A 24110-nucleotide genomic window follows, 5' to 3' on the forward strand; every position below is an offset into this window, starting at 1 on the left:
TTATATATATGAAATATAAAAATACAAAATAATCACCCTCACTATATATATGTGTATTTTGAGGAAGATTGGCAATTTCAGCGATTTTGCAATCATTTAAATAATAAATGCTTTAATTATTTCCCTATTCTTTATTGATTTGTTACTGTTTTTCTCTTCTTCTTTTCTCTTTTTTGTTTTTTAACTAGTCAAATTATTTGCCAGAAAAATTTCAGAAAAGATATTTTGTAATTTCATATTAGTTCTTCCTCTTCAATCAGTAGCTGCTGCAAAATAGTATTTTCTTATGACAACTACACATCCACAAAGGCTTAATTTCCAGAGTTAACACTTTTAGGGCTCTGTTGCTCTTCAGTAACCTGCTATCCCACTCAAAATTTAATGTTCTTTAGCAGCAGCCATGCCAAACTATTTCTAACTGAGATGAAGAGGCAGACATGAAAAAAAATGTTTGAGGAAGGCATAAAGAAAGTTTAAATAGAAAATAGGGGTCCACAAAATAAATGCTGGGAGCAGGGGGTTATCAGTCAGATAGTGACAGCTTCATGTTTGAAATAATGCAAATTAAAAGTAAGTTTGATGATATATGTACAAAATACTCCCTGTCCTTCTCTCTTTGTAGGAAAGTGGCATCTCGGGATGAACTGTGAAAGCAGGAATGACTTCTGTCACCACCCCCACAGTCATGGATTTGATTACTTTTATGGCCTTCCCGTGACTAATTTTAGAGACTGCAAACTTGGCCAAGGCAGCGTATTTTTAAAAGGGGTTCAGAAAGCCCTTGTCACCCCAATCCAAATCACTGGAATCGCCCTTGTGTCTTTGGCGATAGCGCAGTACACTGGCCTCCTCAAAGTACCCTTCCAAGCATTGGGTTACTTCTTGTTAGTAATCACAATTTTACTCGTGGTTTTGATTTTTTTCTTCTATCATTTTCGACACCTAAACTGCTTTTTAATGAGGGACCATCAGATTATCCAGCAGCCACTGTCCTATGAGAATCTTACTCAGAGGCTGACAAAAGAAGCCATGCAGTTTATTGGAAGGTAGGTTTCTAACTGTTTTGTAAGTTATTGTTGGCATTTCATAATGACAGTGCATCAGAAAATTAGAAAAAAATGTGAGCTGGTGGGCACCAGGAATATGTCATTATATTTGATCAATTTTTTTTTCCTTTAAAAGATGACTGAAGTTAATCTTTTTGGTGGAAATGACTGGTTTCTTTCTATTTGGTATGTCATTAATTTCTCTATAAAAAGTAAATCATTTTTATATACATGCTTCAGAATTTCTTTTTTTTTTAATTTTCAACTTTTTTAGGACTAATTCTTAAGAATTTAATGTAACTTGAAATATGAAAACTTTTTTGTGGTGTGACAATTTTGTGAAAGCACAATGCAGAGTCATAATCCATTACTTTTCTGGAATGGGGAAATGTTCTTCATCATGGAGTAGATACATCCATTAAAAGGCATTCATATGGCAAATTTTTTAAGATACTGGCATTTTAGATGACTCCACTTTTATTATAGTAATTTTGGAAAGATTTGGTTTTCAGAAATTAGGGTGCTAGCTTCTGCACCTGGGACAGAATAACCCCAGGCACAGGGACGGGCTGGGAGTGATCTGCTGGAAAGCAGCTCTTTGGAGAAGGGCCTAGGGGTCCTGGTGAATAACAAGCTGTCCATGAGCCATCAGTGTGTCCCTGTGGCCAAGAAGGACAATGGTATCCTAGGGGGCATTAGGAAGAGCATTGCCAGCAGGTTGAGGGAGGTGATCCTGCCCCTCTGCTCAGCCCTGGTGAGGTCACATCTGGAGTGCTGTGTCCAGTTCTCAGATCCTGAGGACAGGAGAGACATGGAGCTCCTGGAGCAGGTCCAGCAGAGGGCAGTAAAGTTGATTAAGGGACTGGAGCATCTCTCTTATGAGGAACGGCTGAGGTAGCTGGGCCTGTTCAGCCTCAAGAAGAGAAAACTGAAAGGGGACCTTGTCACCATACATAAGTATCTGAGGTGAGGGTGTCAATAGGATGGAGCCAGGCTCTTCTTGGTGATGCCAAGCAATAGGACAAGAGGCAATGAGCAGAAACTGATGCACAGGAAGTTCTGAGTATGAGGAAGTACTTCACTGTGCTGGGGACAGTGCCCTGGAACAGTTGCCCATAGAGGTTTTGGAGTCTCTCTCACTGGAGATATTTAAGAACTGTCTGGACATACTTCTGTGCCATATGCTCTGGGATGACCCTGCTTGAACAGGGAGGCTGGACCAGTTGATCCCACTGTTGCCCCTTCCAACTTTACCCATTCTGTATTCTGTGATTCTGTGAAACAAATGCGGTGTTTTGAAAACAGTGTTTTTAATAGCCATCACATGGGGCCACCTAAATATTGGATTTCCAAAACCATTGTAAGTCATCGTTCATTTTTGCTAAGTCAGTTACTTTGCCATAATTGTCACCATAGGGGTCTTAATGGGATTAAATCAAAAAAGTATACATTTGTGTATTCTAAAACAGAAATCAATATATTTGAGAAAAAAAATACTTAATCAATTTAACTTCTGGAAAAAAATACATGTATGTATTTTTCTCCACCACTTTTGACACAGGTTGCAGCATTTTTAAAAATACTAAATCAAATTAAAATCATATTCTGAGATGTAGAATTACTATTATCTTTAATTTCTCTTCTACATCCCTGAATTACTATTCTTTAAAGTATGTAGCGCCAGTTACTGTGAATACATGCATATGGTGTCGTTGCTGGATGAAAACATGTACCAAAGAATCTGCGGCTAAATTTTCTAGACTTAATGACTGCACGCAGCAGCTGCTTCTAGCTGTTAGCAAGAAAAAAATCTAAAATCTCGATCTCATGCTGCAATTTTTTGTCATTTCTATCATTATGAATATTTGATGTGGCCATTTCTACACATTCTACTGAAAAAATGGTTTTCATAGCAAATTTCCTTAAGTGAGTAAGTCTTCCCAACAATCAACATTCTCATAAGTATTTATAAATGGACTAAACCATCTTTATTTCCTTATGGCAATGGGGATAGATATAAAGATGCCTTCTCAGATACATTGTAACTAATTTAACAGTGAATAACTTTGTTATTACAAACACACACACACGCAGTTGAAAATTGTTGAGAGATTACTTGCTTAGTGACCAAGCATTCGGTGATTTTAAAAGACTCTCAAGTACATTAACTATGTGTTGGTATATTCTTGCATTATTTACCAGTATATAAAGTGCCTGTAGTGACAGTGTTTTGGGTATCTATGAATGTTTCACTGATTTCAATGCCATGACAATAAAATGGCTGCCTCAAAATAGGTGAGTTCAAGATGGAAATCAATGGTAGGAAACCGGTAACTCTTTTAACTGTATTAATATGTGTAATGTGCACAGTGTTATCGTGTAGATTAGTGTTGTTTTTTGCCAGTGTTTAGAGCTGGCAAAATAATGTATCATCTAGGTCAGCATAGCTTTTTTGACCCAGCTGGAGGTAAGTGGCTTCATATCATTTAGGCACTTGGCCCCAAATGTCAGTGTAGTTTTCAGACAACAGTGATGTTAAATTGAATTCCAGGTTAATAGCACATATTCGTGTTTTACAATAAACTTTGTTACAGGAGTGCTGCGATTACAGTGAGAATTATAACCCAGACTCTTCATAAGCAATGTTATATTAGAGAATATCCAAACATGTTAAGGTATTGAGAAGCAATTTGGACATTTGAGCAATCTTAACTGTGCCCTTTAATGAACCCACATGCCAAGTATATGACCATAAACCTTACTCCTGGGGCTATGAGTAATTAGATTAATATTCACTGAATTGATCTATCTCATGTATTAGTGTGAGCAACAAAATCAATATTTGCTTTGACACACTAGTTCTGAAATGATAGAGTTCATACCTATAAACTCCAGAGCACCAGTAGACCATTGCTTTTATGACTAATCTATTGACTTTGGCCATTTGTAGGTGAACAGCCACTGAGAGGCAACCAGGTTGCAAAAGTGAGGGGTCATAAGGTTTTTGGAAGTCACAGTGCTTGACAGCATTCTTGTCATTCCAGGTCTTTCAGCCCTTTAGCCACGTTTGAACATTCAATTTGTCATACAGTCTACTTTTCTTTAGATGATATGTTAAGTAGCAAGCTAACTCATGTACACTGGTAATCCTTGTACACAATTATACCAGAGTGCAAACAATCCTGAATTTGAAGAATTCAAGATTTCACATTAACTGGTTCTGAATACACATTTTATCATCAAACTAAAAATCATCAGATATCATGTGTGTTTTAGTTGGTTAAATATCTTTACAATAAATATATGATGAAGCGACAACCCTCAACAGCACTGGTATTTCCTGTAAAGCTTTTTTTATGCTATATACAATGTATATTAATATATATATTAATTTTCCAGTGTTTTATCTATGTAAGTTTAATATACCTATTACCTATATTACCTCTATAAGTTCTTCAGAGTTCAGGTGATGGACTTCCAGACATTCTCTTTTCTAGCTGTTTCTCAGTAATTTTCAGTTTTGTGACTTCTTACCATGTATAAACATAAAATTCTTCAGAAGGAATAGGCAAAGAAGAAGAGGTGGTGGGGTAGACCTTTGTATTAAGGAGTGTTTTGATTATCCAGAGCTTAATGATGGTAGTGATAGATTTGAGTGTTTGTGGGTAAGAATCAGGGGATAGGTCAACAAGGTAGACACCAAGGTGGGAATATGTTATGGACCACCCAGACAGGATGAAGAGGAAGACCAAATATTCTATAAGCATCTGGGAGAAGTCTCACAATTCCTGGCCTTTATTCATGAGGGGGACTTCAGCTTACCAGAGCTGGAAATGCAGTACAGTGGACAGGAAACTGTGTAAGTGCTTCTTGGAGTGTATGGGAGATAACTTCTGACACAGCTGGTGAGTGAACCCAACTGGCGAGGGGCCCTGCTGAACCCGCTCTCTGTGAACAGAGAAAGAGTGGTGGGTGTTGTGATGGCTGGAAGCTCTTTGGGCACAAGGATGACAAAATGGTAAGAGTTTCTGATTTGTAGCAAAATAAGGAGAGGGGTCTTTAGAACTACTACCTCGGACTGCTGGATGGCAGACTTGGCTTGTGATTCTATATAACTATTAGAATTCGTATTTTTAAAGTCTTGTAATTTCTTCACAGTGTATAGCTACTTTGGTCTGTTTTTTGGAGAGGTGGTATTGTATTTTATCTTCCTTTGTCCAGTGCATGCATATTACAATTTTTGTTTGTTCCTCAAGAGACTGAAAAAGACCAAATACAAAATTCAGTGCCCAAAAATGGCACAGAAGAATGTATGCAATTGCAAATGTCAGATCTGGTGTGTGAAAACAGGTAGTAATTTAGTTGCTTACCCTAATTGTGAGTGGGCAGGTCAGCTCTGTGTATGTTAATTCTAATGCTCTTTTGGTATTACAGTGTATTTGAAAGTCAAATGGATGCTAATTATTTCATGTTAAATTCAATGTGGTTGTCACTCATACATCTTCAGCATGCCCTTCAATGACCAGCTGCACAGAAAATCCAATTTTGCAAAATGCCAGAGTCCAGTTTCTAATGTATCAGAAATTAACAACACAAAAGTACCACTCCGTGATACAGAATACCTCTCTGACAAATTTCTGTAGCTGATCACAATTAATAAAATTTTCACAATGTCTAATGAAATCTACTTTCTGGAAAACAGTATTTAAATACAAACATGATTATATTTAAAAGCTGTGGTGAAGGGGAATTTGAAGAATTTTCTTGCCTAGTTTTACCAGTAATAGATTACATAAGCATAATTTTCAAAATTTTATGATAACAGTTAATAAATTGTAAATTTTCTCTTTATCTATTCTATTTTAGTCCTTGAAACACTGTTGCAACACCTATTCAAATTTTTTTGTTATCTACTCTAGGAGACTGTGATTTAGAGTTTTTCCGTATATCACTAAGTCTTAAGATCTAGAAGTTGTCATGTTGTACTGGAGTTAGAGTTCTGAAATCAACTATTTTTATGAATCCTACAAGAATGTTCCTTATAGCTTACAGCAAAATAAAAATTATAGAGAAAAGTTTGCGTATCTCTGTATATATATAATGTATATATGCACATATATTAAAACGTGTAGTAACTTGGATCTTCATGCCTTTTCTCTCAGACCTCTGATTGTGCCTTTTGAACAAGAAAATAGGAAAAAGGTGTGAGTTCATGCAGGGCTTTACTAAATCTTTAGATTATTTGAGAATGATTAGGGACCTCACTAGTTCTCCAATGAGTGGCAGACTGAATTGACAGTGGTACACTTCTAAAACAGAAGTAGAACTGTATACTGGATTCCAAAGTTTCGAGGCTGAGAGGGTTCAGTAATGAGTATAATTTGTACTAGATGAGAAATTTCTTTTTTTTCTCCATGCTTACAAAAATGTTCTTTAGGGGGGGAGAAAAAGGGTACATAGAAAGGAAATAGAAACATGTGAGTTGTTTACCTTAAGCATTTAAAAGAAGCAATGAAGGCATGAAATTGGAGAGGCAGAAGTGTCTTGTCTATTGGCATGGAAGAATTATTTCAAAAATGTAGATATAGTAGTAACAAATCTTACTTTTAATAACTACTAGAAAGAATCAGATTTTCTATATATTTACATTTTCCCGCCTCTCTCTGTTGCATTTTCAACACCTGGTTCTGATAAGTTACTCCCAGGTGGTCTGGAGTTCTCTTTCTGATATTGAAAAAAATTGAAAATACAACACCGGTGTTTGAAGGTGTGTTTTTTTAAGAGCAGGGCAGAAACATTAATTCATGGATTCATTCAGACTAACAAGAATTTTAGCATGGTTAGCAGTTGAAACAAAACAAAATCCAGCATGTAGAACAAAGTCCTGCTTTGATATAAGTAAGCCAAAAGTTGGCTTTTCCTCCTGGAGGAACAAGAAGGTTTAATGACATGCGTTCAGCCAGTCCTAGCACAAAGAGCACTGTCTTACTGGTGATCTAATCTGGCATCCATGGGGAAAAAGCACTAATGAATTTACCCACTGGGGGGGAAACTGAATAAGAACTTTTTTAGTAAAAGGAAAATTACAGGAAAGGAAATGTTATGTTTCCATCTGCTTGTGTGACACACTGTTGCTTCACCTAGAGTACTGTTTCTAGATGTGCAGTGCTCAGCTCAAGAAAGATGTGGACCTCTTAGAGTGGATCCTGAGGAGGGTCAAGGAGGTGATCAGTGGGATGAAACTCCTTTCCTGTGAGGACAGGCTGAAAAAACTGAGGTTGTTCAGCATGGAGAAGGCTCAAGAGAGACCTCACTGCAGCCTTACAGTACCTTAAGGGGGCTTATAAAAGGAGGGAGAGGGAGTTTTTGTAAGGATAGATAGTGACAGGTGATAGTTTTAAACTGAAAGGGGGCAGGTTTAGACTAGGTATTATGAAGAAATTCTTCACTCAGAGAGTGATGAAGCACTGGGACAGGTAGAACAGTTGTGGATGCCCCATCCCTGGAAGTGTTCAAGGATTACCTGCTGGTCATGCTGGTTTTGGTGAAGCTCGGGATACAGTTGGCTTTATGGGCTGCAAGCACATATTTTGCCAGCTAATGTAGAGCTTCTTGTCAACTGACACCCCAAGTCCTTCTCAGGTCTGCTCTCAATCCATTCTTCATCCAGCCTGCATTTGTGCTTGGGATTGACATGACGCAGGTGCAGGCCTTTGCACTTGGACTTGTTGAACTTCATTAAATTCTCATGGGCCAAACTCTCGAGCTTGTCCGGGTGCCTCTGGGTGGTGTCTCTTCCCTGCAATGTGTCAGCTGCACCACATCGGTCCACAGAAAAACAAACAACTGCCCAAGGAGTTTTCAAAGCATCAAGCATTTGGAGCAGATTTGCAGGAAAAAAGTTAAGACTTGTGTTTGAAGGACAGTCAGATTAGTTTTAATTGCTCTCTCACTTTAAAGCTGTGTTTTACAGCTCAAGCCTGAGCTGAATCCTTAAGTAGTATAAAGACACCTCACAATAAAAAAGATGAACCCAGTACTTTGCAATCCAGAGGAGTCACAAGCAATGTGATGCTTTAAGATGTTTTCAAGATCCATTAAAAACACCCTGAAGAATATCTTATGTCAGATGTATGTAATCTCTCTAGCTACTTGATAAATTGAAAAAAGCTGTGTGACTCATGTGAGGATAAAAGATCTCAAATCTTTTGAAACGGAGATTCTCTGTGTTTGGGCTGTGTAAAAGATAGTGGGAATACAATTTTGAAAGAGCTGTTTATTGAAGTTGTTTAGGAGTTAAGCTGTTACTGTCAAATTTCTCTCCTGCCTACTAGCTGGTATTGTCATTCCATCTTCAAGGTCAGAGTAAAGGTATTCAGTTATGATTTTCCTCATAGAGTTTTGGCAGGAGATAAATAGCTGTCTCTGATCTTTTAAAGGATATTAATAGGTGAGACACTTCTATACCTGACAGCAAGCTGTCAATCAAAATCTGTCAATTTTAGTTGGAAAAAAGAGAATGATGTAGTGCCCTTCCATATCAATCATTGATTTGATGACTCTTCATGAAAGTTAGATCTTTGTGTGAGCTCAACAAACAACAAACAAAACAAACGACAAAAAACTTGAGTCATTACATCTTGAAAATAGCATTTGTAGTGGAGACTATTGATACTCACTTTTAGCAAAACAGGTAGGCAGTTATGAGAATGCAGTATCTCTATGGCATTAGAACAAGGTAGTTTGCATGAAAACTAGCTTTTGCTTGCAGTATTGAAAGTATAAAATAATTTATTGTGGTGTGTCCTGGTTTGAGATGAAATGAACATCCTCTGATAGAAGGCAGGTTACAGCCACCCCTCCACCACCCAAGTTCAGAAAGAATTTTCCTCAGGGGAAAGTGAAAAAAACCCTATTTATTTAACAAGCAAAAGTGCACACAGGCACGGGAAAAAAAGGATAATGCTAAATAATGAAACCTCTCACTGTGGAGAGAACCTGGGTAGATTTCAGTCCTTTGTGGGTGTGGCTTTCTCCTCTCCAGAGCTGGGGTTTGGTGTGGGTCCCTCCAGGCCTCGGTGGAAAGGCCTCCCAGGGAAGTTCTGATGTTCTGGTGTTCTGAACAGTTCCAGAAGAGAAGAAGAAGCCAAAGTCCCAGGGCTCCATACTTTAGCTAATGAACAAGAAACGAGCTAAAAAGCAAAAGGAATGTAACTCTCTTCCCTGCTGCAGAAGTGGAGGTGCTGGGCAGGAGAAGCCAGCGAGCTTATCTGTGTTTTGAACACAGCGCCAAACGAATTCCACTGGCTCTCCCTGCTCTCCCTTAGCTAGCTTTAAAGGCACAGAGAGGCAAAGGATTCATGTCTGGACATAGAGCAGACGATAGGGGATACACATCATAAAGTCACCCCAAGACATGGTGTTTTATCTAGAACTTGTATATTAATCTCAACTCAGTGAACTGTGTTTAAGGAAAAAGTCAACAGATACAACAGATAATCCCAGGCATTAAAAAAATTTTAAGTTTAAAACAAAAATCATCTGCCTTGCAGTAAAGTTCTCTAATGAAAGGTCAGTATTACATTTATATATATATTAAATATGTAACTTCTAAGTATACATCTTTTTTTTACTTCAATTGGTGGTATTTGCAGCCTTTTTAATTGACTCAGGAATCTCCTATTATTTGTTCCTAAAATTGTGAAAAGTTCTCACATGTATGACTTTTCAAATAGAAACAAACAACTTTGTGGGAAGCAGTTTTTTATGAAAAACATTGTCTTAAATTTTTTTGGATCAATATTTTATATTAGTAAGGTAATACAGGATTAATGCATAAATATTTGTAAGAGAATTAAAATATTTTTTACCCGTTTTCCACATGAAGAAAGTTGTATTTATTCTGGGTTTCTTAAAAAAAAAAGAAATTTTTTGTGAAGAAAAACTCCCCATCAGAAACACACTCATCAAGTGAGTAATATGGATAAAAATTTCCTATTTTGTATTTATGTACTACTGTAGATGCCAGGAGAAAAAAACTTTAACCATGCAACTTGAGCAAAAACAGATCCAACCACGGAGGGAGGAAAAATGGATCATAAATATACTAGATTAAATGTAATTATTTTTCTTTGAGAGGAGAGTATCGATATCAGATGAATCTCTTTTACTAAAAGACTTTGTTTTCAAGTTCTAAAGGTTAGAATTTTTTTTTTAATTTGAAAGAAATGTTTTTTATGAGCTTACCTGTATTGTGCCTCCCCTCTTTAAAGTGTGGATGGATCAACTGCTTGAGGAAATATATAGTCTCCCTTTGATGTTGACATGAATCACAGGTATTATCCACCACAGTTTGCTGAGGGAAAATATGATAAATAAAACTAAAAATAGTCTATAATTAGCTGTGTGCTTTAAGGTGAGATCCAGACAAGTTTTTTGGGTAATGCTTTTGTGGTTCAGCTGATATTTACAATATGCATAATGCACTGCAAATGCTGTTAGAGCATATAGCAGTAAATTTGGCTAGTACGGCACAATTTTAAATAAAGTACTATAAATAATGCATAAGGAGAAGTACTCGTTTGAGCTGTGCTTTCACAGCCTGCTGGAACTGATCATAAATACTGTGTTGACAGATCACATGAACAGCAAAATTTACTGAGAGTCTACTTATTGCACTCTTTCTTCTGTATCTGTTTAGGAAATAGAAGACAATGGAAACTGTTCATTACCTTGAGAAGAAAAATTTTAAATCAGTATATACTTTGAGGTTATGTACAGTCACATGCATACACACACAGAGCTTTAAAAGAGCAGAGATTTGGTCATATACCCTTAGTCCAGCATAAAGACCCAGGTCTTCATAATAGTGCGGTTGATCAGCTTCCACAAGACTTTGTGAGGAAGGACGCTGTGTTTCATGTAAATATTTAGTTCTGAGGGTATGTTTTTGAACAGCAGTTGTATTCAGATTTTTAAATATATACTTGTAAAATGAAGAGGGGTGTTTGTATTCAGAAACTGCTAGATTCCTGCCTTTAAACAAGTCTTCTTTCAATATATATAGCAAATAATAATTATCTAGATTTTGTCACTTCTTTTTGCTTTCATTTCCGTAAAAGAATGGCATTTATACTGTGCATGTGATTGTTCAGAATTACCCTGTAATCAATTACACTATTCCTTTTCACCTTTTTTTTGGTGTTTGTTTGTTTATGGGAGGACAGGGAACCTTTTTTTTTTTTTTAACTCTACTGTAGAAAGATTTATTTGTAGAAATTTTATTATAAAATATGCTAAGGATTTGTGGGTTTGGTTTGTTTTGTTTTCCAGGAACACTGATGCACCATTTCTTCTTGTCCTGTCTTATCTTCATGTCCATACTGCTCTATATGCTTCAGAAAATTTCAAAGGAAAGAGCAAGCATGGTTTATATGGTGATGCAGTGGAGGAAATGGACTGGAGTGTAGGTATGTTACATTTGCTTCTAATAGCAGTGGAGGGAATTCATGATGACTTGTGCTCATGTTCACCAAATTCAGACCAGCAATTTGTGTCTACAGTATATCTGTCATACTTGTCCTTTATACTTAGGGGAAAGAAACAGTCATTTAGAAAGCACAATAATCTGAGCTTTTGCAATACCTACTTTATTGCCAAATCTATTGTGTCCTACAAAAGCCCATTCCCTTCTTTGACTGTGAAGGCGGTCTATACAGCATGGACTTTGCAGAGGTGTGGACATTTACCTGTGGACTTTTGAAGTTGGTAGTTAAATCCAACCCTCTGAGCTTCTGGGTGCATCTGGCCTGTTGAAACTATCCTTATAAAACAGCATATTAATTCAAAAAGTTACCATATGATATCAGCATCAAAATATTTTCAAATGAAGTGACATAATATGCACTGTTGGCAAAACTAATTTTCTAATTATTTCAGTGAGTTCTCTGAATTGCTGAAATCACTAAGGTGAGGTCCACTTCTATTTATGAAAAATATTCAAAACCAATGAATTTGCCTGTCAGCGCCTTCCATTCTCTTTGAGGTTGGAATGCAATTGGTCCCTACATCTTTCAACAGGCTTCCTGTATCTCTAGATGTATTAAAGTGTTTCTTTGATTCCGGGGATAATCACCTGTGAAAACAAGTAACAAGTTCATATTTGTAAATAATCATATTGATAAAAGCAGTATTATAATAGGTAAAGATGACTTTACCGTCCTCCTTCCTGTATACCCCAAGTTATTCTCTTCCCAATACAAGTCAGTAAAAATTAGCTTTCTTGAAGAAAACTTACTGACTAAGTTGCTATAAACAGATATTTAACTTTGGTGCATACATAAATTATGCTAGCTTGTACAGTTAGACATGTATTTCTTTGCATATTTTGTATCAAGAAGTCTAGTTGCAGAAACAGTGGGCAAAAGGCAGCACAGCATACTTAGTGATTTGTAATGTACTTATTGCAGTATTTGCAGGAATGGGGAAAACCTTTATGGGAAACTGTGATGTGTTTAGGAAGGGTTTTCAATGTAGGAGGTAACAGAACAATATTCTTTTGTACATCAGGTTTTGTAAAGAGAGAGCAGGTTTTATTCCAGTTCTGTCAACCCGCAATCCTTACTTCTATCAGTGGCCACCAGTATTTGAGTACTTGCACTAGATAAAAGAATGTGTGTGTTATCATTTCTGTTTGCATCCACATTGTAGCAATCTACTGAGAATTAGCTGGTTTTACTGTCTGTGTTTGATTTTACTGTTCCTTTTTTTCTGTTGTGCAATATTTAGCTTATTCCAGCCTAATTGGTTATTTGCTGTTGCCATTACATTTTTCTGTTTCCTTGCTGCCCCAGAGAGTGCCTCTAGGGCTTAAACAGCAAGTTGGAAAGCAGAGTACCTGACATGTTGCTGTTTCAGGCTATTTAGTGATGCAGAGATGGTAACAGATTGAAAACCACTGCTCTTTTCTAGAATGACCACAGGCTCTTAGGAGATGTGTCAAATAAACCAAACTGTAGGACAGAAGCACGCTATTTTAAAAGCTGGAATAAATCAGTGAAACAAATTTAATTGTGATAATATAGGAATTTAGCACAAACTTAGAGGAGATACACAACATTCCTCGTGTATTGTCCTTTCCTGTTCATTACAGGAGCATCAAGGACAGTAGGGCTAGCTTAATCCAGAAACAGATTCACAACTGTCATTTACTAGTAAAAAAGTAACAAATTATTTTTCAGTTGGGATCTGGTTACTCAGTTTTGCTTATGTCTTGTAAGATCTCATTGATGAGAGATGGCATATTTGCTCCAGGAGGTAGAAGATGTGTTTAGTTCCTGTGCTACTTTTTCCTCCACTATTAGCCTGATGAAAAAAAGTTACGGCTGTTATTTCCAAATGAATCTCAAGGAATAATATAGCTTTTCTCTTTTTTTTCAGTTGAAGGGAGTACGTATTTCCATTAACCTCCACTGAAAATTCCAGTCTTAATGCATCAGCTATATCAGAGAAAGTAGATTGATTCACTGTACTGTTGATGTCAGTAACCAGTATGTTCTTGCAAATGCCTCTGAAGATGTTACAGTAGAAAAATTTAAAAAAAAATGGTCTAGAAAAGATGAAAAAGTGAATACTGTAAGATTTTCAGAAATTGAGGTTTTATCATTCACTTGACAGAAATTACTATTTATGCATAGATGAGTGTAACTTGCAAAAGCAATAAGAACAAAATAGCAAAAATATAACAATATGCTGCAAGACTTTCTAAGAAAAGACAACACAGCATATGAAGAAAAAATGAGTGCATAGAAAATTACATTATAGAACAACATCAGAAATCTTTGACCTTTGGTAGGAAAAATACACCAGCTTTAACTCAGTTCTGAAAGAAATTTACAGTGTGTTTTGTGCTGACTGAAACATTTTGTGGAAGACCTTTGTGGATGGCTTAAAAAAAAAGAGTAGAAAAGAGTAGAAGTTGCAAGTAGAAGTTAGGACTGCCAGATAGCAGTGATGAAAAAGATGTAGAGATTGAAGAATGAAATGCAACTGAAATATTTTTCCTCATTTGAGAGATCAGATGGAATCAGAAAGACTTTAAGTGCCATTTTCAAGAGAGAAAGCAAAAGTTTTTCTCTTAAGATGGAAAAGTCCATTCAAGACTCAGAATTCTAAATGTGAAACAATTCCATTTTCATTTGTTTATTTATTGAGAATCAATACCAATCATGCTAGGAGGAGAAAAGCCCAAAAGACACATGAATAAAATACTTCTTTGAATATTTCATGTTTGCGACTTGTTAAACCAATACTGAAGAGTATTATTGCAATCCATGTCAAAAATCCAAAATACATAGCTTCTTGATAAGGTTTGGGACCATGTATGTCTATTGCTTTTGCAAACTGATGTGTGTGTATAACAGAATTCAATGTTGAAAGCATTCACAGTTATAATGTCACTGCATGTGACATGCCTTAGAGAATTATTCTCTGGCTAATAACATTAATTTTCTTTCAATGTAGGCTAAGCACCTTATTAATGCTGTTAATTATAGTTCATATGAGAGCAGATGAAATAATCTTACAGTCTAAAAATGGAAAAAGAAATGATGAATGAATCGATGAATGCACTATCATCCTTTTCTTCCTTCCTCTATTCCCTTTTTTCATTCCTTCATTCCTGATTGAGTATAGGAAGAAAAATGGATATGTTCAGAAATTGTTTTTGATGTAAATTGCATTACACTAATTTAATCCAAACAGAGCACTGCAAAGAGTTTTGGAGCCCCCTGTAGACTTGCATACAAGCTGTGTGAAGACACACTAATCCAACACCACTTTTACAAATGGCTGTTTATTGTTCTGTTAGCAGTAGCAGAACTACATATCAGGTCTTCTTCCTTTGTAGGATAATCACAACTGAAAGGCTTAGATGTAAAAAAGTCTCAGAAATTTTAGTCTGGCACAGGCTAGGTAACTGTAAAGTGGGGGCCTTGTCTGGATATCTTTATTATATGAATACCCTGAAAGCTGAAAAAACATAACTGCCTCTCTACCATCATCTTTTGACCTGTCTTAGGATCAAGTTAATATTACAAGACAATATTGCAGTCATCCAATGTGGAAAGGGAAAAGGAAAGGAAAGGAAAGGAAAGGAAAGGAAAGGAAAGGAAAGGAAAGGAAAGGAAAGGAAAGGAAAGGAAAGGAAAGGAAAGGAAAGGAAAGGAAAGGAAAGGAAAGGAAAGGAAAGGAAAGGAAAGGAAAGGAAAGGAAAGGAAAGGAAAGGAAAGGAAAGGAAAGGAAAGGAAAGGAAAGGAAAGGAAAGGAAAGGAAAGGAAAGGAAAGGAAAGGAAAGGAAAGGAAAGGAAAGGAAAGGAAAGGAAAGGAAAGGAAAGGAAAGGAAAGGAAAGGAAAGGAAGGGGAAGGAAAGGAAAGGAAGGGGAAGGGGAAGGGGAAGGGGAAGGAAAGGGGAAGGGGAAGGAAAGGAAAGGGGAAGGGGAAGGGGAAGGGGAAGGGGAAGGAAATAAATCCCAAAGAATCTTACATGTAATGTTTATTTGAAATATCTTAGAAGGTTTTATTAAAATTTATATGAAGGGTATAGTTCAATATGTTCCCAGTACCAGAGGGATAGAGAGCTACTGAACAATGTCCAGCAAAGGGTTACAAGAGAGACTAGAGCATTTTTTAAGAGAAAAAGCTGGGAGAGCTGGGACTGAAGCCCTATTCAGCCTGGCGAAGAGAGTATCCTCTTAACCTATATAAATACCTGAAGGGAGGGTGCAAAGAGGATGGACGCAGGATCTTCGCATTGGTGCCCAGTGGCAAGAAGAAATGGGCAAAAACTGAAACATGCGAGGTTTCCTCTGAACATCAGGGCAAACTTTTCTACTCTGAGGATGATCACACACTAATACACATTGTCATAGAGGTGGTGGAATCTGGAGATGGTCCAGGGCTCCAAGTAGCCCTGTTTAAGCAGCAGGCTTGGGCAAGGTAACCTCCAGAGGTCCCTTCCAACATCAGTTATTCTGTGAGATGCTGGAGAAAACAAAAAAAGCTGTTCAACAAAGTCAAATCATATTTGAAACAAAATCAAATACAACCTTTAAAAGTCAGTGTAGAAGAACAAAGGAACTCTGAAGCAAACAGAAGCAAGATACTGTCATGACACTCTCCTCCTCTTCTCTAGTGTGACCCCACCTGGAGTAATGCATCCAGGTCCAGAGGAGAGCCACAGAAATGGTCAGAGGTCTGGAAACATTCTCCTCTGAAGAAAGGCTGAAAGAGCTGAGGTTCTTTAGCTTGGGGAGCTGAGATTGTTTAGCCTGGGGAAGGAAAGGCTTCAGGGAGATGTTATTGGTGCCTTTCAGTGTATAAAGAGGGGCTATAAAAAAGGTGGCGAGGGACTTGTTGCCATTGCCTATATTGACAAGACAAGGGGAAAGGGTTTTAAACTGGAAGAGGGCAGGTTTAGGTTAGCTATTCGAAAGTAATTGTTTGTGATGAGGTCAATGAGACACTGGGGGGTTGCACAGAGAAGCTGTGGATGCCCCATCACTGGCAGTGTTCAGGGTCAGGTTGTACAGGGCTCTGAACAATGTGGCAGGGACGTTGGACTAGATGATCTTTGAAGGTCCCTTCTAACCCAAACCATTTTGTGATTCTCTATTACTATAGTGATTGACAAATTTTGAGGATGCTAATGACATCTTAAATGGATTTTCCTCATAAGGAAATAACAACCCATAACCTTTTTTTCTAACTAGAAGTAACTGTAATTAAACCTTAGATATCTGAAGAAATTGAACCTTACATGAGGAACATTTATGACTTACTGAAGCATTTGCAATACTCTGCAACATGACTCTCTGGGGCAATATGTGGCCTATCCTAAAATGCAGCAGGGCAGGTGTAAAGTATACTTCACTGAGGAAGGCCAGCTGGGGTACAGTCCAGGAGGACTAACTGAAAGGCCACTTTTCACACAGTTTTTCTTTGATTCCTCTGTTATCATGATTAAGAATTGGCTATAAATATGTATCTTCACATAGCACTTTCAAAGGGGAAGAGAAGGGCAGAAGCTCCACCAAGCCAACTCTAGACTTTAGTGAAAAACATCTAATTTATTTATTCCCTAATGAGATTTCCTAGTGTTGTAAAAGAGATTATATCAATAATATGTGCAGGATTAAGCTGTGGCTCCTAATCTCTATATCGCCCAATTGTGAGATGATGAAAACTAAATTCTTACATACCTTTTATCTGATGAATTTGTGCCTGTTTAAATAGTTAATATGCTAAATATGTGAACTTGATCACATCCTCTACTTTTAATCTTTCTCCTACTCTGGAATGATGTGAATCAATGGTCTAAGTGAAAACCATTCCAATTTGATATAAACTATTTTTAATGACCCCTGTGGCATCTTTCTCTGTTTTGGTAATAGATGTACCACCACTTCATTAATAGATAGAAAGAATGCTTTCAGAAAAAAAAACAAATATTACTTTGGAATATGTAATATATTTAGGAGACTGAAAACTGAACTATGTCCAAAAGACTCACAGGAATTCTTTCTCTGATGGAAGTACCACAGTCTAATGCATTCACAAAGCAAAGAGAAAAAGAAGTAATGTTTTTCTCTTTTTAAAGTAATTGTTTTAAACTTACAAGCCTTTAAGCTCTTAAAGCTGACTTATTTTTAATTACAAAGTAATTAAAATTTAATTTTAATATTTATTTCAATCTATTCTGGCCTGAACTTACATTCCTACAGGTTGGGTGTTTGGGGTTTTTTGGGGGTTTTGTGGAGTTTTTTAATGTTCTTTCCAATACTGAACAGTAACTATAGTCCTTCTGGTAAACAGCATAGTATTATTAAATTTCATCAGAAATAAATATTTCTTCTTTTACATATAATTGTTAGTGGTTGTTATTTTGAATTCTCACATCTTTTGTATACTTTGAACCTCTATGTAAAACCCTATTCTATAAGGAACAACCTAAAAATGTACCATGAATCTTCTGAGAATTCTGAATTATACTAAAAATCAAAATAATCATTATTTATAATATGAGTGGGAAAAAAGGAATAAATTCATATTGCTTTGACAAAAAAATGAGTGACCTATCCTTAATTTTTTTTTCTCAAGAAAAAATCCTGTACACTGAGATAAGTCTAATTTATCATGGCTTTTCACCTCATGTAGTCATTTGTAACAGTGCAACATCGATTTAAAAGATAAGCAAAGGAGAATGATGCCAGATGATCAGAAGCAGCAGATAAGAACTGATCTTATCCAGCTACTATGAATGTGACATAATGTTGGCTGAGCCTGAAAACTTAAAGATAAAACTAAAAATCTGAAAATGGATGCCTGATGCTGATGGTGCATTCCTTGACCTTGCTTTTCTGAATGTATACTGGTATACATCTCAATTCTATAAGGTTTAATGTAGGCTGGTTTTATTATCATAAAAGATGTTCAGCCAGCACCTCTGAGGAAGAAGGTATTCAGCCAATACAGGTACTCTGTGACTAGGATAAAATTTTCCCACTCCGTCTTGCCATTCTGCTCTTATCCTAGCATTTAGACTGTTTCTTCAGCTAAGACAGTAGTTAAGCTCTTGAAGCACATTCACTCATTAGGTCACATCTGGGAAAATTGTCAATATGGGTGCAGATTAAAGACATTTGTGGTTCTGCCTTTTATGATATGGATGCTTTCCAGTTGCAATCTGTTCTAAAACCCAAACCCATTTCATATGTCACTAAGCAGCAATGACTTTCAGTCACTACTGCATGGGACCAAATTTAAGAAGTGACTAGGTGATGAAAGACTCCCATTTCCACTATGATAAGCCTCCTGATCTACCAAATCCTCCTTAAGTACAGTTTCCTCTTTCTATATCACATCTTTGTATACAGCAAAGCTCCTTCCCAGAACATAATTTACAAGATTACAAGGCACACCTTAAGCAGCCATTTCTGTAGCACTTCTTAATCAGTCATGTTCAAATAATGCCTTAGTACTCCATGGTGGAAAAATTCAGTGTAATGCAGTTTGTGCTAGTAGTGCTGTGTGGTTCAAAATTTGGTGCCAGCTTCTGAAGAGGTTTCATTTGCATCTGATATTGCAGAAGTTAAATTTTCAGGACAAGATGTGGTAGTGCATTGTGCAATTTTTTTTTTTTACAAAAACGTAATCATGTAATGTTCAAAAATGTAAAGGCTTTCTGTAAATTATGAAGCTCTTAAAATTTGCTCTAATACAAAACCAGTAAAATAACATTGTGTTGGATCAAAATGCTGTAATTGGTGAAAAAAAAAAAATAGCATTACTCTTAGACAAGCTAATTTCCATTAGGAAGAGAAAGCTCAAAGCTTGCTTTAGATAAACTAGAAATAAGAAAATCCTGATGACTCCAAGCAATGAGGATGAATCCAAGCAAGGAGGATAGGAAGTTCTGTAATGAAATGTGCTATCAACCTTTTGTTTAACCTTTCCCTCTGAGGTTTAATTTTGCATATAAATGGTATGGTTGGATTTTGCTCCTTGCTTAAGGTGGGTAAGGAAAACCATTATCAGTGGGATAAAGAACACAGCAGAGATTTAAGCCAAAACTGACCTACAGGAACACAGGGATTTCTGTGAATACTCAGATGAAGTTTGCAATGAGGAAACAGAATGGGGCTAACTTTATTCAAATAGATAGTAGATAATCTCCAAAATACAGACTGGAAAAACAATTTTAAGGAAGAAGGTAAAGGTTTCACACATCGAGTGCCTCTGCATAGCAACCTTTTTAGCACAGATACCATGAAGCTTTCAAGAAAAATTACATTTGCACTGTCCTAGAAAAACTCCACGGGAATTTAGTAAGTCAGTTATCCAGAACAAGGGATCAGGATGATGGACTTTACTCGCTTAGGTGAAAGTGTTACTGTTGTCAACCTTTAACCTTCAGCCCTGAGTTAGGAACATGACTTCTGCCATCCTTTTTCTTCAATAGTTGGACACTGAAAACATCTCTGTGTAGGTATTTATAGAGCTTGTAATCATGGTTTTACAAAGAATGTGACTGTGCTAGTAGGAGAAGGATGTTGCCAGTAGTTGTTGCATGTCTATGAAAGAAGCCTAAACATGAAACTAAGGAACAGAGAAACTGAAAATGTCAAGGACTTTTAATCTGGGTGTTTAAAACTTCTCATCCACGCCTCTTCCTTGTACCTTCAGATAGTTTTGTAGTGGATTACCCAATACCTTAACATAGCTGATACAGCCCATAAATGCATATAAACATGCAGAAGGCACAAGTGAACATTGTAAGACTGTGAAATCAAGTACTCAAAGATAGAAAGAAATCAATCTCCCTATGTTTGTGTCTTATGGTACAGTTTTTTAGCATATGTTTACATGCCACTTCTTTTCCCACTGGAATCCTATCTCCTTGTCACTGAATGCCTTCTTAATGAGCAGCTTCTCAACACTAGGTGTATTCCTCATTGTTCAATATGAATTCTCATGTTTTATTTAACACATACTATTGAAGTTCTGTTTTGAAGACAGATTCTTTGACATTTCTCATCTTTTCTCTGTCAGTACTTTGCTACAGTGTATAACAGATTTGCAAATAAGCATTTTCACAAAGCCTTTGTAAGATAGGGGAATCTCATTAATCTGTTTCCCAGAAGAAAAACTGAGACACAGAGATGATGTTCAGTTTTACCTACTGAGATATAACTTTGTTGCTAGTCACCCACTAATCCAGATCTGGATCTATAGTAAAGCATTAGGACTTTATTCAGCTGGCATGGGATTTATGAAGGGGGAAAGATAAGTAATTCTTTTTTCATGGTCTTGATCCATGTTGGAGGTTAGAATGTGCACCTGGACTCAGGAACTCAGGTTTTCTTCTGGTCCTAGGGATTAAGTGGTATTTTTAAAGGATAATTAAATATCTTTGCCAACACATAAACTATAATGATATGAACAGTTTCTGTGATGACTCAGGGAATGTCTTCCATCCTTTTACCATTTTTCATAGCTGGGTGCATATCAGTTAGCTGTAGAAAAAACTCTAAAACTGATCATGTGCATTTCAGTTTCAGTGTTGATACTGAGAATACTAGAGATTCTTTTAAAATAATCCATGATGTTTTTTGGAGAGAGACATGAAACTTTTTCATGCTTCTTTTGAAATGTATCTTAATTTTTTTGAGGCTGTACCGCTTAAATAAAAGGTGACCTAATTCTGAGTGAAAGCAGCAATCATACAATAAAGCTTATGGCAATATTGATTCTGTATTGTTCATCAACAGACTCGTTCCTGTTAGTAAATTTCCATGCAGGGATTTCACACTGCTGAATCACAAGGTTCAAATTCCAGGTGGTAATAAGCTCTTATTGATGAGGTAGATAGAACTGCCCTTTTATTGACTCTGGCTGGTAATTTTTCGATGGTACATTTGACTGCTAAAACAACCACACTATGTAATAGGCAGAGTGGTAATACTACTAAAGATCATTAATTTTCTAGGAAAATGTTGTTTATATTGCATTAAAGAAAGCTTTTTTTTTTTTTCTTTCTGTATAATAATGAAATATAATAATGAGATAAATAATGAATTTTTTAGGGTTAGGGAAAGCAGTAGAGTAATGATGCAGTGATTAGTGAAAGGCAGGCTGGTAAAGTGGTAATTTTGCTCTGCAGCTTTTTCCCTCACCAGTTGGTTGTAAAAAAAGGCATTTATATTTTAATTTAGCATGTTGTTTGAGGAAAACTGATACTGAATCCTTATTTTTCTTTCTTACCATTCTTTTTTAATACTGATGTTTGCAGGGCAGGGATTGTGTGTTTCACAGTGTATTCAGGGTATTTTTTACTAGTTTCAATGCTTTCTTTCTGTTTTTTCTTTCTTTTGATTTTGTATACACATTTCTATTTTTAAATCATTCTCTCTCCCTACCAATGAAACTTTCTTTATAACATTTCCTCATGAAGAGCACATTGCAGTAACAATGAGAACACCAAACTGATTTTAAGTTACAGTGTAAGCTCAGTATCCAAATGAACACCTGACCCCTAGGGCGGAGTTGCTTACTTGGGATGAGCGAAAAAAGACTCCAGGTTAATCAAATTCTTGCCTTAGACAGCATGAAGTTATATTCCACAACTTCAGTGGATCTTGCAGCCTTATGATATTACAAGAGGGGAGGCAGAGCATCCCTCTCTCCCTTATCTCCTTTTTCCTAACCAGCTTCCAGAGAAAATAGAAAGAAGGAAAAAGAGAAGAGAAAAATCTTCCTTTTTAAGCAAGTGGCCTTTTAGCAAATGACTGGATGTATTCATCTATAACGTCACACTTACTTTGTCTACAATTAAGTGTGATTAACTTAGGCTCTTCAGTTTACATGGTTTTATGGTACTGTTGCCATTTCACTGTTATGAGGATAAAAGATTTTGGCTCTTTAGGCTCCTGTATCTCAGTGGTTGAGATAGCTGTGGGTTAGAAATCAAGTTTACTTTCATTTCTGAATTCAGACTGGCATTTAAAAACAAAGAAGGAAACAAGAAAAAATGCAAATGTAACTGCACTTTAATCTTAAAGAAAGGAATGGCCTAGCCCAGAAAAGCAGTATGAACTTTGGTCTTCCAGCAAATCCAAAGATAACTTAATGCCAGATGTTTGAAAGAAATTAATAGCTCAGGGTTCCTCATTATTTCTAGTAAAGTCAAGGAAGGTACTAGTTGTGGTAACGTGAAAAGTATAGCCAATATATAGTATTTCAATGTATAGTATATTGCTGTGTAAAAGTAGCAAATTGTTTCTAATCCAGAGTTCAATTAATTTTGTCATCACAAAATCACAGAGCATACATTAAGCAAGTAATAAATGAATAATTTTTTATTTGGTTATAATTCAAAGATATATAAGTTATCCTTTCAGTCTGACAAATGAAAAATTGGACATGAGCCCACAGTGTGAATTTGAAGCCCAGAAAGTCAACCATATCCCAGTCTGCATCTGAAGCAGCATGGCCAGCAGGGGGAAGGTGGTGAATTGTCCCACTACTCTGCACTTGGTAGATCCCACCTGGAGTGCTGCATGCAGCTCTGGGGTCCTCAGCACAGGAAAGATGTGGGCCTCTCAGGGCTGGCCCAGAGGATGTCTGTGAAGATGATCAGAGGGCTGGAACACCTCTCCTATGGAGACAGACTGAGAGAGCTGGGCTCAGAGAGACCCTGGAGAAGAGAAGGCTCTAGGGAGACCTTATTGCAGCCTTTCAGTATATAAAGGAGAAAAAATTATAATAAAGACTGGAGAAGGACTTGATATCAGTACTTGTAGAGACAGGACAAGGGACAAAAGTTTTAAACAACAAAACGGTAGATTTAGATTGGACATTGGGAAGAAATATTAGACAATGAGGATGGTCAGACACTGGAACAGGATGCCCAGAGAAGTTGCGAAAGCTGCCATCACTGGAAGTGTTCAAAGCCAGATTCTGAGTGACCTGATCTAGTGGCAGATGTCCCTTCCTATGGCAGGGAAGTTGGACTAGATGATTTTTGAAGGCCCCTTCCAAACCAACGTCAGGAGAGAGTGAGACATGATGTAACCAGCACATCCTACAGAACAAGGTTTGAACATCTTAGCAGGGTATTCTGAGCAAAGTGCTGCTATGACGGCTTTTTTACCAGCATGTTTTTAATAAGGCATAAAATTGGCCATTGTTCTTAAAAAAAAAAAAAAAAAAAGCCTAAAACCTTTCTACAGGACATTTCCTAAATATTCTTGCCTATTTAGAGCTGAGGTAGTCAAGCTCCATATCCCAAATTTCTCAGTCCAACTTTGTGTGATTCTGCTGCAGTTTGCCAATCGACTTGTGCAATAACCCCCAGGTGCTGCTCATAAAAAATAGACGGCCTAGTTAATGAGAGCTTTGAGGACTTTCTTGGCAAAAAAATACTAGACAATAATATCACATTTACCTCTCAGAATGTAAACTGATTTTTGATGAGACATTTAATTACTTCCCTTGTTATAAACTAACTTT

The 24110-nt window shown here is 36.7% G+C and overlaps 1 protein-coding gene across 1 annotated transcript in view; it reads left to right on the plus strand.

Moving 5' to 3' along the window:
- The window catches only part of STS (steroid sulfatase), a gene marked incomplete at both ends in the record, with an annotated part of 123621 nt that overhangs the window by 30972 nt on the left and 68539 nt on the right, over window positions 1–24110 (plus strand). The window contains 2 exon segments of the mRNA XM_082278171.1: window positions 623–1046; window positions 11379–11515. Coding sequence (XP_082134297.1) covers window positions 623–1046; window positions 11379–11515 — 561 coding nt within the window.

The sequence above is a fragment of the Coloeus monedula genome (assembly GCF_965178545.1).
Source record: "Coloeus monedula genome assembly, chromosome: 3".
Classification (NCBI taxonomy): Eukaryota; Metazoa; Chordata; class Aves; order Passeriformes; family Corvidae; genus Coloeus; species Coloeus monedula.